Source organism: Salvelinus sp. IW2-2015, unplaced genomic scaffold (assembly GCF_002910315.2).
Source record: "Salvelinus sp. IW2-2015 unplaced genomic scaffold, ASM291031v2 Un_scaffold904, whole genome shotgun sequence".
Classification (NCBI taxonomy): domain Eukaryota; kingdom Metazoa; phylum Chordata; class Actinopteri; order Salmoniformes; family Salmonidae; genus Salvelinus; species Salvelinus sp. IW2-2015.
Window position 1 is genome coordinate 149847 of NW_019942639.1, and position 17353 is coordinate 167199.

Genomic DNA, 17353 nt, shown 5'->3' on the forward strand with positions numbered 1-17353 from the left:
TGATGTAGAAGTTAATCCAGGCCCTCCACTCCCATTCCCCAGGCGCTCTCATTTGTGAACTTCTGTAACCGTAAAAGCCTTGGTTTACTGCATGTTAACATTAGAAGCTAAGTTTGTTTTACTCACTGCTTTAGCACACTCTGCCAACCTGGATGTCTTAGCCATGTCTGAATCCTGGCTTAGGAAGGCACCAAAAATCCTGAAATTTCCATCCCTAACTAAAACATTTTCCGACAAGATAGAACTGCCAAAGGGAGCGGAGTTGCAATCTACTGCAGAAATAGCCTGCATAATTCTGTCATACTATCCAGGTCTGTGCCCAAACAATTCGAGCTTCTACTTCTAAAAATCCACCTTTCCAGAAACAAGTCTCTCACCATTGCCGCTTGTTATAGACCACCTTCTGCCCCCAGCTGTGCCCTGGACACCATATGTGAATTGATTGCCCCCCATCTATCTCAGAGCTCGTACTGTTAGGTGACCTAAACTGGGACATGCTTAACACCCCGGCCGTCCTACAATCTAAGCTAGATGCCCTCAATCTCAAACAAATGATCAATGAACCTACGAGGTACAACCCCAAATCTGTAAACACGTGCACCCTCATAGATATCATCCTGACCAATCTGCCCTCAAATACACCTCTGCTTCAACCAGGATCTCAGCGATCACTGCCTCATTGCCTGCGTCCGTAATGGGTCTGCGGTCAAACGACCACCCCTCATCACTGTCAAAAGCTCCCTAAAACATTCAGTGAGCAGCCTTTCTAATCGACCTGGAAGGATATTGACCTCATTCCGTCAGTAGGGGATGCCTGGTTATTCTTTAAAAAGTGCCTTCCTCACCATCTTAAATAAGCATGCCCCATTCAAAAAATGTAGAACCAGGAACAGATATAGCCCTTGGTTCACTTCAAACCTGACTGCCCTTGACCAGCACAAAAACATCCTGTGGCGTACTGCATTAGCATCGAATAGCCCCCGCGATATGCAACTTTTCAGGGAAGTTAAGAACCAATATACACAGGCAGTTAGGAAAGCAAAGGATAGCTTTTTCAAACAGAAATTTGCATCCTGTAGCACAAACTCCAAAAAGTTCTGGGACACCTTAAAGTCCATGGAGAATAAGAGCACCTCCTCCCAGCTGCCCACTGCACTGAGGCTAGGAAACACTGTCACCACCGAAAAATCCACGATAATAGAGAAATTCAATAAGCATTTTTCTACGGCTGGCCATGCTTTCCACCTGGCTACCCCTACCCCGGTCAACAGCCCTGCACCCCCCCACAGCAACTTGCCAGAACCACCCCCATTTCTCCTTCACCCAAATCCAGATAGCTGATGTTCTGCAAGAGTTGCTAAATCTGGACCCCTGCAAATCAGCTGGGCTAGACAATCTGGACACTCTCTTTATATAATGATCTGCCACAATTGTTGCAACCCGTATTTACTAGCCTGTTCAACCTCTCTGTTCAACCTCTCTCAACCTATCGTCTGAGATCCCCAAAGATTGAAAAGCTACCGGGGTCATCCCCCTCTTCAGAGGGGGAGACACTCTAGACCCAAACTGTTACAGACCTATATCTATCCTACCCTGCCTTTCTAAGGTCTTCGAAAGCCAAGTTAACAAACAGATCACCGACCATTTRGAATCCCACCGTACCTTCTCCGCTATGCAATCTGGTTTCCGAGCTGGTCATGGGTGCACCTCAAGGTCCTAAACGATATCATAACCGCCATCGATAAAAGACAATACTGTGCAGCCGTATTCATCGACCTGGCCAAGGCTTTCGACTCTGTTAATCACCACATTCTTATCGACAGACTCAACAGCCTGGTTTCTCAAATGACTGCCTCGCCTGGTTCAACTACTTCTCAGACAGAGTTCAGTGTGTCAAATCAGAGGGCCTGTTGTCCGGACCTCTGGCAGTCTCTATGGGGGTTCCACAGGGTTCAATTCTRGGGCCGACTCTTTTCTCTGTATAGTTTCAATGATGTCACTCTTGCTGCTGGTGATTCTCTGATCCACCTCTACGCAGACGACACCATTCTGTATACTTCTGGCCCTTCTTTGGACACTGTGTTAACTAACCTCCAGATGAGCTTCAATGCCATACAACTCTCCTTCCGTGTCCTCCAACTGCTCTTAAATGCAAGTAAAACTAAATGCATGCTCTTCAACCGATCGCTGCCCGCACCTGCCCGCCCATCCAGCATCACTACAGGATGACAGGAGAAATAGACAGGAGAAATACTCCAGATATAACAGACTGACCCTAGCCCCCCGACACATAAACGACTGCAGCATAAATACTGGAGGCTGAGACAGGAGGGGTCGGGAGACACCGTGGTCCCATCTGACGATACCCCCGGACAGGGCCAAACAGGCAGGATATAACCGCACCCACTTTGCCAAAGCACAGCCCCCACACCACTAGAGGGATATCTTCAACCACCAACTTACCATCCTGAGACAAGGCCGAGTATAGCCCACAAAGGTCTCCGCCACGGCACAACCCAAGGGGGGCGCCAACCCGGACAGGAAGATCACGTCAGTGACTCAACCCACTCAAGTGATGCACCCCTCCTAGGGACGGCATGGAAGAGCAGTGACTCAGCCCCTGTAATGGGGTTAGAGGCAGAGAATCCCAGTGGAGAGAGGGGAACCGGCCAGGCAGACAGCAAGGGCGGTTCGTTGCTCCAGTGCCTTTTCCGTTCACCTTCACATTCACAGACCGAGTCTGCGTCTCTCACATGGGTAGGCAGACCATTCCATAAAAAGTGAGCTCTATAGTAGAAAGCCCTGCCTCCAGCTGTTTGCTTAGAAATTCTAGGGACAGTAAGGAGGCCTGTGTCTTGTGACCGTAGCGTACYTGTAAGTATGTACGGCATGACCAAATCGTAAAGATAGGTAGGCGCAAGCCCATGTAATGCTTTGTAGGTTAGTAGTAAAACCTTGAAATCAGCCCTTGCCTTAACGGGAAGCCAGTGTAGAGGCTAGCACTGGAGTAATATGATCAAATTGTTGGGTTCTAGTCGAGATTCTAGCAGCCGTGTTTAGCACTAACTGAAGTTTATTTAGTGCTTTATCCGGGTAGCCGGAAAGTAGGGCATTGCAGTAGTCTAACCTAGAAGTGACAAAAGATTGGAAAAAATGTTCTGCATAATTTTTGGACAGAAAGTTTCTGATTTTTGCAATGTTATGTAGATGGAGAAAAGCGGTCCTTGAAACAGTCTTGATATGTWCGTCAAAAGAGAGATCAGGGTCCAGAGTAACGCCGAMGTCCTTCACAGCTTTATTTGAGATGACTGTACAACCATCAAGATTAATTGTCAGATTCAGCAGAAGATCTCTTTGTTTCTTGGGACCTAGATCAAGATTCTCTGTTTTGTACGAGTTTAAAAGTACACCTATCCTGTGTCCTCAGATCAGTGCAGATGAAGGKAATTAAATATTGAGATTAATCTGTTTTAGAGTATTTACATGATGCATAGGAAGTGTAGTGTACTGTTTTTTAAAATCTGTTTCTGTATATATGAATTACAAATCAGCCTTTAACTAGTTAAATKATGTGTTCTAGTCAATTGCATAGTTACAATGTGCCCCAGGATCAGGATTGGTAAACACTGTTGAAGTGTATAATTGTAATACATACATGCAGACAGAGTATCATTRAAAGACTGGAGTTTGGTACTGGATATGACTGAAAATCTCACCGACGTTCATTCTTGAACTGCACCTTTATTTGCCAAGGTACAGTACATGATCAGTGAATATATTCAATGACAGGCTACAATGTGGGGGAACTCGTGCTTGGTAATAACTACATGTATATACGACTTGCATCCTTGGCACAATAAAGTTATATAATACTCAATTCATAGGCTTTATTGATGCCAGTCAGACTGTTTTGAAGTCGATAAAACTGTCTATGATAGCTGAGGTTCATAGCTKGGTTCTGAGCTAATATTTATACCAAACGTTTTAAGGTCCATACACAGATTGGCTAAATAGATAGCTACACATCCATAAGTATACAGGTATTTTTATACTCCACTACACAATAAGCAAGAAAAAAGTTAGCTAGCTACATTACTTCAGCTGCATTGCATGGCAAYTATTAGCAAGGCAAGCTAACAAAATTGTATATTCAATTAGCAGTAAATGCTTTAACTAGCTAGATTCTTTGCATCCACTGTTTCACAAGACGACAGCCTGGTTTGCTGGTTTTCTCAGGAGACCCTAAAACATGAAACAACAAGATTTACACTTTTATACTCATGTCACAACATGCATAAAGCTAGCTAATGTTAGCTAGTCAGTTAGCTTGCTAAATAGCGATTTTTCTAAATGAACTTCATGACAAAAAAAATATGCATAATCGCTTGTCTCRACATGAACTATTATTCCTCTCAACTGTACATTTTTTTGCAAGATTRGTTATGACATTATAATTACTTACATTTGCTTCCATGCTAGTACTTTTGTCAGCCATCTTTACTGAAGAAAGTCTCCAGCGTTGGGTTGCATAGCGTCAAATTCGTCATGGGAACCACTCGATATGATAGGTCATTGCCCAGTGTTTGCCACTGGTGATTTGCATAAAGTTGGGAAATGCTGAACTTGTTCCTTGCCTCCCACGCCACGTTCGCGCAGCCTAACGGTCCCCCGCCCACTCCGCATCTCTTCCATTGAAAATTAATTGGAAGCAGTGTTTCACCGCGCGGCACCGGCAGTAGTACACGGACTGTCAGTTACCTGGCAAGTTTCGATTTGTTTGGCGCTTGAGCGGTTCATATACTTCGAGTGATCACCTGCTTTTTACTTGCCATATTGGCTAACTAGCTAGCTAATACCTAGAACATATATTATTGGAGGAGAGGAAGAGTAAAAGGCTTGCTAGCTAACCACAAAATTAAAAGCTGCAGTTGAAGTCGGAAGTGTACATACACCTTAGCCAAATACATTTAAACTCAGTTTTTCACAATTCCTGACATTTAATCCTAGTAAAAATTCCCTGTCTTAGGTCAGTTAGGATCACCACTTTATTTTAAGAATGTGAAATGTCAGAACAATAGTTGAGAGATTGATTTATTTCAGCTTTTATTTCTTTCATCACATTCGCAGTGGGTCAGAAGTTTACATACACTCAATTAGTATTTGGGAGCATTGCATTTAAATTGTTTAACTTGGGTCAAACGTTTCGGGTGGCCTTCCACAAGCTTCCCACAATAAGTTGGGTGAATTCTAGCCCATTCCTCCTGACAGAGCTGGTGTAACTGAGTCGGGTTTGTAGGCCTCCTTGCTCGCACACGCTTTTTCAGTTCTGCCCAAAACTTTTCTATAGGAGTGAGGTCAGAGCTTTGTGATGGCCACTCCAATACCTTGACTTTGTTGTCCTTAAGCCATTTTGCCACAACTTTGGAAGTATGCTTGGGGTCATTGTCCATTTGGAAGACCCATTTGCGACCAAGCTTTAACTTCCTAACTGATGTCTTGAGATGTTGCTTCAATATATCAACATAATTTTCCTACCTCATGATGCCATCTATTTTGTGAAGTGCACCAGTCCCTCCTGCAGTAAGCACCCCCACAACATGATGCTGCCACCACCGTGCTTCACGGTTGGCATGGTGTTCTTCGGCTTGCAAGCCTCCCCCTTTTTCCATCAAACATAATGATGGCCATTATGGCCAAACAGTTCTATTTTTGTTTCATCAGACCAGAGGACATTTCTCCAAAAAGTACGATCTTTGTCCTCATGTGCAGTTGTAAACCGTAGTCTGGCTTTTTTATGGCGGTTTTGGAGCAGTTGCTTCTTCCTTGCTGGGTGGCCTTTCGGGTTATGTCGAAATAGGACTCATTTTACTGTGGATATAGATACTTTTGTACCTGTTTCCTCCAGCATCTTCACAAGGTCATTTGCTGTTGTTCTGGGATTGATTTGCACTTTTTGCACCAAAGTGCGTTCATCTCTAGGAGACACAACACGTCTCCTTCCTGAGCAGTATGACGGCTGAGTGYMCCCATGGTGTTTATACTTGCGTACTATTGTTTGTACAGATGAACATGGTACCTTCAGGCGTTTTGAAATTGCTCCCAAGGATGAACCAGACCTGTGGATGTCAACAACAACAAAAATTGTGAGGTCTTGGCGGATTTCCTTTGATTTTCCCATGATGTCAAGCAAAGAGGCACTGAGTGTGAAGGCAGGCCTTGAAATACATCCACAGATACACCTCCAATTGACTCAACTGATGTCAATTAGCRTATCAGAAGCTTCTAAAGCCTTGACATAAATTTCTGGAATTTTTCAAGCTTGTTAAAGGCACAGTCAACTGTAAACTTCTGACCCATTGGAATTGTGATACAGTGAATTATAAGTGAAATAATCTGTCTGTAAACAATTGTTGGAAAAATTACTTGTGTCATGCACAAAGTAGATGTCCTAACCGACTTGCCAAAACTATAGTTTGTTAACAAAAAATTTGTGGAGTGGTTGAAAAATTAGTTTTAAGGACTCCAACCTAAGTGTATGTAAACTTCCAACTTCAACTGTAACTACCTTGAACTAACTTTGGCAAACGTGCAAACGCTAGGCTAACAGTTACTATTACTATTTGCTCGTGCAAACAAATTATGTCTAAAATATAAGACATTACACATTTTTTACATTCTCATCTACTTTCACTTCTCTACTAGCTAGCAAGCTACATACGTTTTGTTGCCTAGACAGCAGTGTGTGACAGAAAAAAAAGTTTACATCCACTTAGCTTTGCATTTTTGTAAATGTAGTTATATGGGGCTGTCAAAACCACACCAGAGATATTAGCGAAGGGGGGAATTAGCAATTTAATTTGGCAATGAATGAAGGAACATATAACGCCCCACCCAGCAGACTGTCGACCAATCGCGTTCACATTATCATGCCGCGTCACGCAGTTGCTAAGCTAATCTTCACYCAATCCCTTCTCAAACTCAGGGTATGAGTCGAGAAACCTGCCTATTTTCCTCAAAAGTATAATGTCACAATTCCAAATCAATACGATATTACAGAGAACAAGTTCATTATCTCACATCTGAAAATATTTGTAATGTTGTACTTCTTGTACACAAAATTCATGCTAATGTTGGGTTTTTGAGCCAGTGCCCAATTGACTCCCATTCACTCCTTGGAGGAGATCTCCTTGTCCCAGAATCGCCCAGAATAAGGCTACCAGTGCTGTTTGTTCTGCCAAGTTATCACCAAGGGGAAATGGGCAACACTGGACTAGTAGTATTTGTAACGCTGACACTTGAAATACCACATAGAGACGCTGTTATTGTTAAGGTATGGTGTAATATAGGGTGCATAGCAGAGGAATAGTAGAGACGGGACCATGAGGGACATCAGTGTCTACTGTACAGAGACTGGGGAATGGAGCTCYGGTGAGGTCTGATTGTCTGTTACGGAGACCAACATTTCCCCAACAGACCAGTTCCACCCATTCTTGGTTGTTGAGCCAAAACTTTGGTTCTGGACAGACCATTCTGGAAGTGTTTATTTTAAGATCAGTGCATTCCCAGGCTCCAGAGGGAAAGCAAGCAAGCTTCTGTGGAAAATAGCAACACCGTTTCCATTTACGTTGATGCTGTTTAAGTGTGTTTATTTTATTATAAAAATAGAGCATGCATTAGTGGGATTTTAATGGAAGGCTATTTCTCTTGGAATCGAATCAAGAGCAAGAATGTAAATCGTTGTGAATAATGAGTTGGACTAAAGTCCTCTTATGAGGCTTGTCTCATTGGTCATGTCTAATAGCCTTAGCTGAACTTCTGAATTTTTCAAAAATGCATTAATCTTTCCCCTCAACTCAGTATTCTAGGGACTTGTAAGAGCATCACTTAACATTCTGTCTGAGTAGCACAGACGTAGGAGAGCGTATCCTAACAACCACACAAAGTGGAAACAAACATGTCTGTTGAAAGATGAAGTGCGAGAGGGGTACTCTCACACTTCAAATATAGGGACACCTGACATACAAGTGATTACATTGACTCTCATTGAACTAATTCACTGTAAGCCTGAGCCTGCTGTCACATTTAAAATTAGCTCGCAAATATAAATAAGCACAGATATACTACTGCTACTAGGTATTATTTAGTTCAAATTTACATTTATGTTAAATTAAATTCCTGTCCTCGTGGACTAGGTTCACGTCTGCGGTGCAGTGGCCAAGGGAGCAATAAACAGTATTGGGACTGGGCCAGAATCAGCAGCATTTACGTCATCGTAAAGGAGGGGCTATGTACATTTCCCAGAGTAATGTAAGGGAGGATGCTGTCTGCTATTTCCACTTTTCCATCAATAAAAGCTAGCCGATTCAAATTGCTGAATTACAAAGAAAAAAGGATATAATATTCTCAAGGGGGCATTAGTCCAGAATACAATTAACATGGCATCGAAATGTCCTAAATGCGACAAGACAGTTTATTTTGGTAAGTGCATTTTTCATATGATCATGCATATCCGTCCATGCTATCCTCCCATGTGTTTTATGTACGACCCCCACACCCCGAGTCAGCTATGTAATGACTATTGTAGTCACCGTTATTTTGTCTAAAATCTGAGCCAACTGTTGTAACGTTATAATTATACCGTATGCATATTAGCCTATAGATTGGGGGGTAGGCCTAATAAGCAGTTGTACTGCCTTTGATATATTGTATAAGAATGAACTAGTATTAGGCTATTTATTATAAGTATTGGTCAGCCTGGCGTTCCTATAGAGACTAAACCAATTATGCCTGGTTCCTGACTGTAAATGACTTCAGACGTTCTGTGTGYTATAGTCTACATGTGCTTATGCAGTCTTTGTGTTGATTGACAAACCAAAGCCATGTCCTTGCAGGTGTAATCATTTATTATTTCATGAGGTCATATGGGAAACCTACTGTACGACTTCATGTAGCTCGTGGCTATACATCGGTCATATCAGTCCAATAAAACGCCCGCGGTGCGTAAGGGTTTCCGCGCGCACACCACTTACCTGCAGCTGACCAGTTGGGTTTTTGGAGGGATATAAAGTGAAAACATCTGTCCCCAGATTAGTGACATAAGCAGACTACCCCATTGATGGCTACTAGGTGGATCTAAAAGCAATCTCTTATCCTTAACCGATAGCCTGTTTACAGAAGGCCTATTCAGGGAATGTGTTCTGGGTTTTAAAATATTTGAGATAGCCTTTAGCCTAGCTGCGTGGCACAATAAAGAGATTGAGCTAATGCAATTAATAAGGTATAGGCTATTAATGTTGCTGCGCAGATAGATTGGCCCTATACCTTGCATATACATTATTAATTCGTAGCATATGTGTGATGGATCGACTTTGCCCTGATCTATCTCTGGAGAACAATAGGATTCCCATTTCAGCACTAACTGGCATGGACAGCTCCCAGCCTCCCAAAGAATGAAATGGAGTGGAGCCGCGCGCGAGCCGGCCGGCCAAACCGCACCCTTAAAATGACAGAGCATGCGTGTAAAGTGTGAGACACTCTTAAAGAAAAGCAGATTCAACATGTTCATTCATATGGTCGATCCAGACCTGTTGGTCTCTGTTGAAACTGAAACATACTGTACATGATTCAATCCAGTATCATACATTTTTATCCCACTTCCCTGTCATAGGAAGCCCCTATACACCATAGTAAAAAACGAAATAAAGAAATAGTTTTGATAGTTCTTCTTAGACTATATTAGACTCATTTTTTGTTAATTCATAAATGAAAAACAGTAAGCAGATGGTACTTGCTTCTGGGGTTCTTTATTTTCCGTGTATAATAGTCAGTGGCAGTGTGTCAGAATGAAACCTCTGGAAACCTTGCAACACTTTTCACTCATCTTGAAGCATCTGTTTCTTTTGCCTAATTAGTCCCCAAATGGGCAATGGTTTGGGTTTTCCATCTGGTAATGAACGACAGAATAAATACCTGGTAGCCTTGAAATCTGCTCGCTGTCTGTCACGTTCCTGACCTATTTCTGTTAGTTTGTTATGTGTGTTAGTTGGTCAGGACGTGAGGTTGGGTGGGCATTCTATGTTTTCTGTTTCTATGTTGGTTTATGGGTTGCCTGGTATGGCTCTTAATTAGAGGCAGGTGTTTGGCGTTCCTCTAATTAAGAGTCATATTTAGGTAGACGTTTTCACAGGGTTCGTTGTGGGTGATTGTCTTCCGTGTCTGTGTCTGTACACCACGCGGGACTGTTTTCGGTTTGTCTGTTCCTCGTTCATTTGTGTAGCCTATGTTTCCTATTCGTGCGTTCTTCTTGTTTTATGTAAGTTCGTCGTCTAGGTCTGTCTACACCGTTTGTTGGTTTTGTTAGTTTAGTCCAGTTCGTGTTTTCTTTAATAAATTATGTGTTCAAACTCCGCTGCGCCTTGGTTCGATCACTACTCCTCCTCTTCTTATGAAGAGAGAGAGGAACGCCGTTACACTGTCTGAGACATTGAAAACTAAGCATCTTAGTACTTTCACTTATGGAAAGGTCCCTTAGAATGTTCCCTCTGAGCCATACTTTTGTTGCTTGTCACTCTCTTTTTGTTTGTTCCCATTATTTACACACTGCCCCCCCCCCCCCTCCTTAGGTTCATAGTTCCTTTAGTCCCTGTCTGCTTGATGGTATCCTTGAGTGCTGCTATATCTGCAGTGTTTACTTCTCTCAGTCTACTCCCACTCTCATTATGAAATACCTCATATTCTGTCCGTGTCCCTCTGCCTCAGGAGTTTAGATGATGTATGTTATGTAATTCCCAGTCTTTGATTCAGGCCGCATGACTTCTCCTCTCTCATTTTAACATTGTAATCTGGGTCATTACATAATAGTCATCACCCATATCTCTAAAAGTGTAATGACTTTGTGGGTAATTTAGTGTTGCCCGTTGCTGTCCTTGAAAGACACTGATAATAATAATCCTCACTCCTCTCTGACTGTCAGAGTTATCGGCTGTCCCAATTAACACCCTATTCCTTATGTAGTGCACTACTTTTGACCAGAGCCCTACCTGTGCCATGGTCAAAAGTAGTGCACTACATAGGGAATAGTGTGCCATTTGTGATTTAGCCACAGAGTCCTGCTCCTACACTGCCTGTGTGTGTGTGTGTGTGTGTGTGTGTGTGTGTGTGTGTGTGTGTGTGTGTGCACGTGCGTGCTATGCTTGTGCAGCTAGAAAAAGTAGAGTGAGAGAACAAGAGAGAGAGAGAGACTGGAAGGGCAAGAAGAGAGACAGACGGAGAGAGTGAGAGACAGACAGACAGACAGACAGACAGACAGACAGACAGACAGACAGACAGACAGAGAGAGAGAGAGAGGGAGGGAGTGAGAGAAAACACCCTGCAGGGACAGCACAAAGTGCTCACTGCCTCCCACTTAACTGTGTCTTGCATTAGTGACAGGTCGCCAATCTAAAGAGGATGGGATATCTGAGGTTAGAGATAACAGCCTTATCTTCACTACATTTCTATATACTATATTGACCAACACTCTTATAATGAAAGGTGTTATCTAGAACCTTAAAGGATTCTTCGGCTGTCCCCATAGGAGAACCTTTTGAACCCTTTTTGGTTGCAGGTAGAACCCTTTTAGTTCCAGGTAGAACCCTTTTGGGTCCAGGTAGAACCCTTTTGGTTCCTGGTAGATCCCTTTTAGGTTCCATGAAGAACCCTTCCTACTGAAGCAGCTCACTCTGTAGCGTCTTATACTGAATTGACATGTCTCTCTAAATGGGTAAATTCAACTACAAATGTCAGTTTCCTGTACAGTAATGTAACCAGTGTCCCCCCCATCCCCCACACAGCGGAGAAGGTGACATCTCTGGGGAAAGACTGGCACAAGTTCTGTCTGAAATGTGAGCGTTGTAACAAGACCCTGAACCCAGGGGGCCATGCTGAGGTAAGAGGATTCAGTAGCTTACACTCATAGAAAAATAGGTGCTATCTAGAGTGGCGCACTGCATCTCAGTGCTAGAGGCGTCACTACAGACCCTGGTTCGATTCCAGGCTGTATCACAACCGGCCGTGATTGGGAGTCCCATAGAGCGGGTTACAATTCGCCCAGCGTCGCCTGGATTAGGGTTTGGCCGGTTGTGACGGTAGGCCGTCATTGTAAATAAGAATTTGTTCTTAACTGACTTCCTTAGCTAAATAAAGGTTCAATTAAAAAAAAAATATATATATATGGAATTGAAAAGGGTTCTTTGGTTCCGAAAAGGTTTCTACATTTTTTCACACAGAAACAGTCAGAAACTGCAGGGAGTGTTGTGTACAATAGAGAGGAGTAACTAAGAGGACATTTTGGCTCTGTTCCCATAGATCTCTGGGAAGGTTATGGAGGATTAAGGTCTCACGGGGAGAGTATCGGCATTCTGAGAGAGTATTCTGACGTAGCCTGTTCATCAATATAGGTACTGTACAGTACTATACAGGGACCTAGGCCAGTTACGAACAGAGAGGATTGGCTTCTATAGTTCATTTAGGGTACAGTAGGCTACTAAAGTGTGGGGTGCTATCATGTGTAGTGTGCAGTGCATCTAAATTCCATTGGTTTCCTCTCATTTCTGTTGCATGTTTCACAGATCCAAAGATCCCTCTAAAGCCAGGCTGTTTTAAACTCAAGTCAGTCATGTAGCATTCAATGCTAGAGTGGACGTCAATATGTTATAGTGGCATTTTTACTTCAAGTTATACCAAGATCCACCCCAACAAAGTCCAATGTGTTTGTTCCCAGATACTTCTTCTGCTCATTGTCTTTCCCTCTGTTCACAGCATGATGGAACTCCGTACTGCCACAAGCCATGCTATGCTGCCCTCTTTGGACCAAAAGGTGCAATACATGAACTTTATAGCCATCCATTATTTAGTTATGTGTGCTTTATGTGCTTATAAAAACATTTTATTTATTTACAGTAAGCCTATAAGATAGGCCTAATGTATGCGTTTGCAGAGAGACTTATAAAAGGAAACTATGATCAATGTGTTTGTATGTTGACTGAATTAAGCATTTCTCTCTGTAGGTGTGAATATCGGAGGTGCTGGCTCTTATGTCTACGAGGCGCCTGTCAATGATACCCCTACCAGTGTTTCCACGGAAACAGAGGCCAAACCTGAGGAGAAGAAAGCTCATGTCAGAGGCCCAGTGAAGGGTAAGCAACATGAAAGAAAAGAGTAACAGATCTGCTGTCATGTTATTATATCCCGTATGAAGGTAACAGTGTATTTTCACCACTGGCTGTAACAAGCCTCTTCTTCTCAATCTCTTTTTGACACAGCCGCAAGCTTCTCCACTTTCTCTGGAGAACCCAGCAAATGTCCAAGGTGCAGCAAGACAGTGTATTTCGGTACGTGTCTTATGTTATTGCCCATGCCATATTGGAGCTCTTATGTGCTAATGTGTGTGTGGACACAAACTCACATCATCTGTGAGTGGGTGTCCAGGGGAATAGGGTGAGGTGGAGGAATGTTGTTTCCATGGTGATATGTCTGACATCAGTGTGTTTGTGTGTGTGTGTGTGTGTGTGTGTGTGTGTGTGTGTGTGTGTGTGTGTGTGTGTGTGTGTGTGTGTGTGTGTGTGTGTGTGTGTAGCTGAGAAGGTGACGTCCTTGGGGAAGGACTGGCATCGACCCTGTCTGCGCTGTGAGAGGTGCAGCAAGACCCTGGCCCCAGGCAGTCACGCAGAGGTGACAGACAGGAGACTGGGAGGCTGGGGTTGTGGGGGTGGGAGAGGGGGATGTTGGGAGGGGAGTTATTAGAAAGATTCCAGGAAGCAGAGCCATAGAAATACAGTTAGACAACGACTGCTGGGCCACCCTTCACATACAGTAACATTGACTTGAATGGAAATCAGAGTCAGATTCACCTTTTTTCACCAAGTACATTTTCACATACACAGAATTTGACATGAAGTGGTGCTGCTAGCAATATACAAAATATACAGAGAGAATGTAGAAAAAGGGATTTACACAATCTACACATAATCTACATACAGTATATGTAATATAAATACAATAAACATAGAACAATTACACATTATAGAAGAGTAGATTCTAAATGATAGTTGAAAATGTGCTGAGAATATACTGAGAATATACTGAGACTGTACCATTTACAGTGGAATATACAGAGACTGTACCATTTACAGTGAAATATACAGAGACTGTACCATTTAATGTGGAAAATACTGAGACTGTACCATTTACATTAGAATATACTGAGACAATACAATTTACAGTGAAATATACTGAGACTGTACCATTTACAGTGAAATATACTGAGACTGTACCATTTACAGTGGAATATACTGAGACTGTACCATTTACAGTGGAATATACTGAGACTGTACCATTTACAGTGAAATATACTACAGTGCATATACCCAATACTACACTGTGTATATATTGCAGTGCAAATGCAGTGTAGTGCGGTAGTTCTATTTCTATGGCCAAAGATAGATACAGTATTTCTATGGCCATAGATAGATACAGTATTTCTAAGGGCATAGATATAAACTCAGCAAAAAAAGAAACGTCCTCTCACTGTCAACTGCATTTATTTTCAGCAAACTTAAGATGTGTAAATATGTGTATGAACATAACAAGATTCAACAACTGAGACATAAACTGAACAAGTCCCACAGACATGTGACTAACAGAAATGGAATAATGTGTCCCTAAACAATAGGGGCATCAGAATCAAAAGTAACAGTCAGTATCTGGTGTGGCCACCAGCTGCATTAAGTACTGCAGTCCATCTCCTCCTCATGGACTGCACCAGATTTGCCAGTTCTTGCTGTGAGATGTTACCCCACTCTTCCACCAAGGCACCTGCAAGTTCCCGGACATTTCTGGGGGGAATGGCCCTAGCCCTCACCCTCCGATCCAACAGGTCTCAAACTTGCTCAATGGGATTGAGGTGCGGGCTCTTTGCTGGCCATGGCTGAACACTGACATTCCTGTCTTGCAGGAAATCACGCACAGAACGAGCAATATGGCTGGTGTCATTGTCATGCTGGAGGGTCATGTCAGGATGAGCCTGCAGGAAGGGTACCACATGAGGGAGGAGGATGTCTTCCCTGTAACGCACAGCGTTGAGATTGCCTGCAATGACAACAAGCTCAGTCCGAAAATGCTGTGACACACCGCCCCAGACCATGACGGACCCTCCACCTCCAAATCAATCCTGCTCCAGAGTACAGGCCTCGGCGTAACGCTCATTCCTTCGACGATAAACGCGAATCCGACCATCACCCCTGGTGAGAAAAAAACGTAACTCGTCAGTGAAGAGCACTTTTTGCCAGTCCTGTCTGGTCCAGCGACGGTGGGTTTGTGCCCATAGGCGATGTTGTTGCCGGTGATGTCTGGTGAGGACCTGCCTTACAACAGGCCTACAAGCCCCCAGTCCAGCCTCTCTCAGCCTATTGCGGACAGTCTGAGCACTGATGGAGGGATTGTGCGTTCCTGGTGTAACTTGGGCAGGTGTTGTTGCCATCCTGTACCTGTCCCGCAGGTGTGATGTTCGGATGTATCGATCCTGTGCAGGTGTTGTTACACGTGGTRTGCCACTGCGAGGACGATCAGCTGTCCGTCCTGTCTCCCTGTAGCGCTGTCTTAGGCGTCTCACAGTACGGACATTGCAATTTATTGCCCTGGCCACATCTGCAGTCCTCATGCCTCCTTGCAGCATGTCTAAGGCACGTTCATGCAGATGAGCAGGGACCCTGAGCATCTTTCTTTTGGTGTTTTTCAGAGTTAGTAGAAAGGCCTCTTTAGTGTCTTAAGTTTTCATAACTGTGACCTTAATTGCCTACCTTCTGTAAGATGTTAGTGTTTTAACGAACGTTCCACAGGTGCATGTTCATTAATTGTTCATGGTTCATTGAACAAGCATGGGAAACAGTGTTTAACTTCTTTACAATGAAGATCTGTGAAGTTATTTGGATTTTTACGAATTATCTTTGAAAGACAGGGTCCTGAAAAAGGGACGTTTCTTTTTTTGCTGAGTTTTTATATAGTATTTATGTAGCCATAGATAGATACAGATGCCTTTAAAGCTGTGTCAGGAACTGTCTCAGTACAGTACATTATATTTATTCCATTCTGTTACAGCATGATGGGCAGGCCTACTGCCACAAACCGTGCTACGCCACCCTGTTTGGGCCCAAAGGTAGGCTCACTCACTCAGAACTCTCTTCCTCTTAACCACATGAAAGATAAAACGCCTTATTGCTATGGCTTACATGTATTATGATATTTCATATACTGTATATCACCATATTCTGATGTCTTTCTATTGTCCCATTCCAGGGGTGAACACTGGAGGTGTAGGAAGCTACATCTATGATGAACCCAGCACTGAGGCAGAGACTGAGGCCCAGCCTTGAGTTTACCCATACCCACCTCCACCCCCACCCAGACCTCTTCAACATTGCCTCCCTTACCCTGGCCTTGTTACTTACCCCAGTCGTAGATAGACTCACCCTATCTGTATTTCCATGCCCTGATTAAATTGTATTGTCTCCTTTAGGCTATTCAGCATCTACAGAAAAAAACCACATGTCAAATCATACATAGTGTAGGCCTAACTCACGGGATAGATATTTAGAATGTTCTGTTGTATTTCTACATTATTTATACCTCCATTTTGTGTACGCAATTTCATCTTTATAGCTTCTCCCTTCTCCGATCTAGCTTCTCCCTGTGAAATACACAGTAGGTTCATGGGTGTCCCCTACCTCGTTGTTTGTGTCAAATGAACAGTTGTGTGTAAGATGTACAGTACACTGTTTATTAAATGATAAGTCACCATATGGTTTGACTCTACACAATACAGCACAGACGTATAGGGGAAGATTTGGGGGTGGTAGGCCTACTGTTTGTCATTCCCTGAAAACAATGTAATTTGTTGTGCACCTGTAATGACATGGCAGACACAACTGCCATGTTGATTGCCAAGCTATCCGCTATGGGCCTATTTTCACCCTGCAGTATAGAGACAGAGTAGATAGATAGAACATACGCCTACTAGGAATGTGCATTAGTATTAGCTTATTGTTGTTGGTGACTGAATATGTTTTGTACTTTGGGTCTTTGAGCACCAAATGTGTGTTACTGAGAAGAAGTGGTCATCAGAGGTTTTCTACAATAAAATTGTGAGAACATGAAATGTTGTTTTGTGTCTTATTTGGGGAAATATATAAGGGTGTTACTTTACAGGAAGCTGTAAATGTATTACATATTGGTAGCTACAGCCTAATTACAGTGGACAACACAGCCCCCTACGTGACATCACCAATGTCTACCAGCAGGGTGCGACCACTCGTTATGT

The 17353-nt window shown here is 43.1% G+C and overlaps 1 protein-coding gene across 1 annotated transcript; it reads left to right on the plus strand.

Annotated features, from left to right (window-relative positions):
• The first annotated feature begins 8274 nt into the window (after window positions 1–8274).
• On the plus strand, window positions 8275–17191 carry LOC112069082 (cysteine-rich protein 2-like). Its single transcript, XM_024136368.2, has 8 exons — window positions 8275–8478; window positions 11832–11926; window positions 12799–12856; window positions 13047–13175; window positions 13302–13370; window positions 13616–13710; window positions 16135–16192; window positions 16333–17191. Exons 1-8 carry the CDS (start codon window positions 8436–8438, stop codon window positions 16407–16409), a joined length of 624 nt encoding a protein of 207 aa, XP_023992136.1. The 5' UTR covers window positions 8275–8435; the 3' UTR covers window positions 16410–17191.
• Window positions 17192–17353: the final 162 nt, after the last annotated feature.

Coding starts and splice junctions, on each gene's coding strand:
- LOC112069082 (XM_024136368.2), top strand. CDS start 8,436: ATGGCATCGAAATGTCCTAAATGCGACAAGACAGTTTATTTTG. Junction 13,371..13,615: donor CAGCAAGACAGTGTATTTCG/GTACGTGTCTTA, acceptor GTGTGTGTGTAG/CTGAGAAGGTGACGTCCTTG. Junction 13,711..16,134: donor CCCCAGGCAGTCACGCAGAG/GTGACAGACAGG, acceptor ATTCTGTTACAG/CATGATGGGCAGGCCTACTG.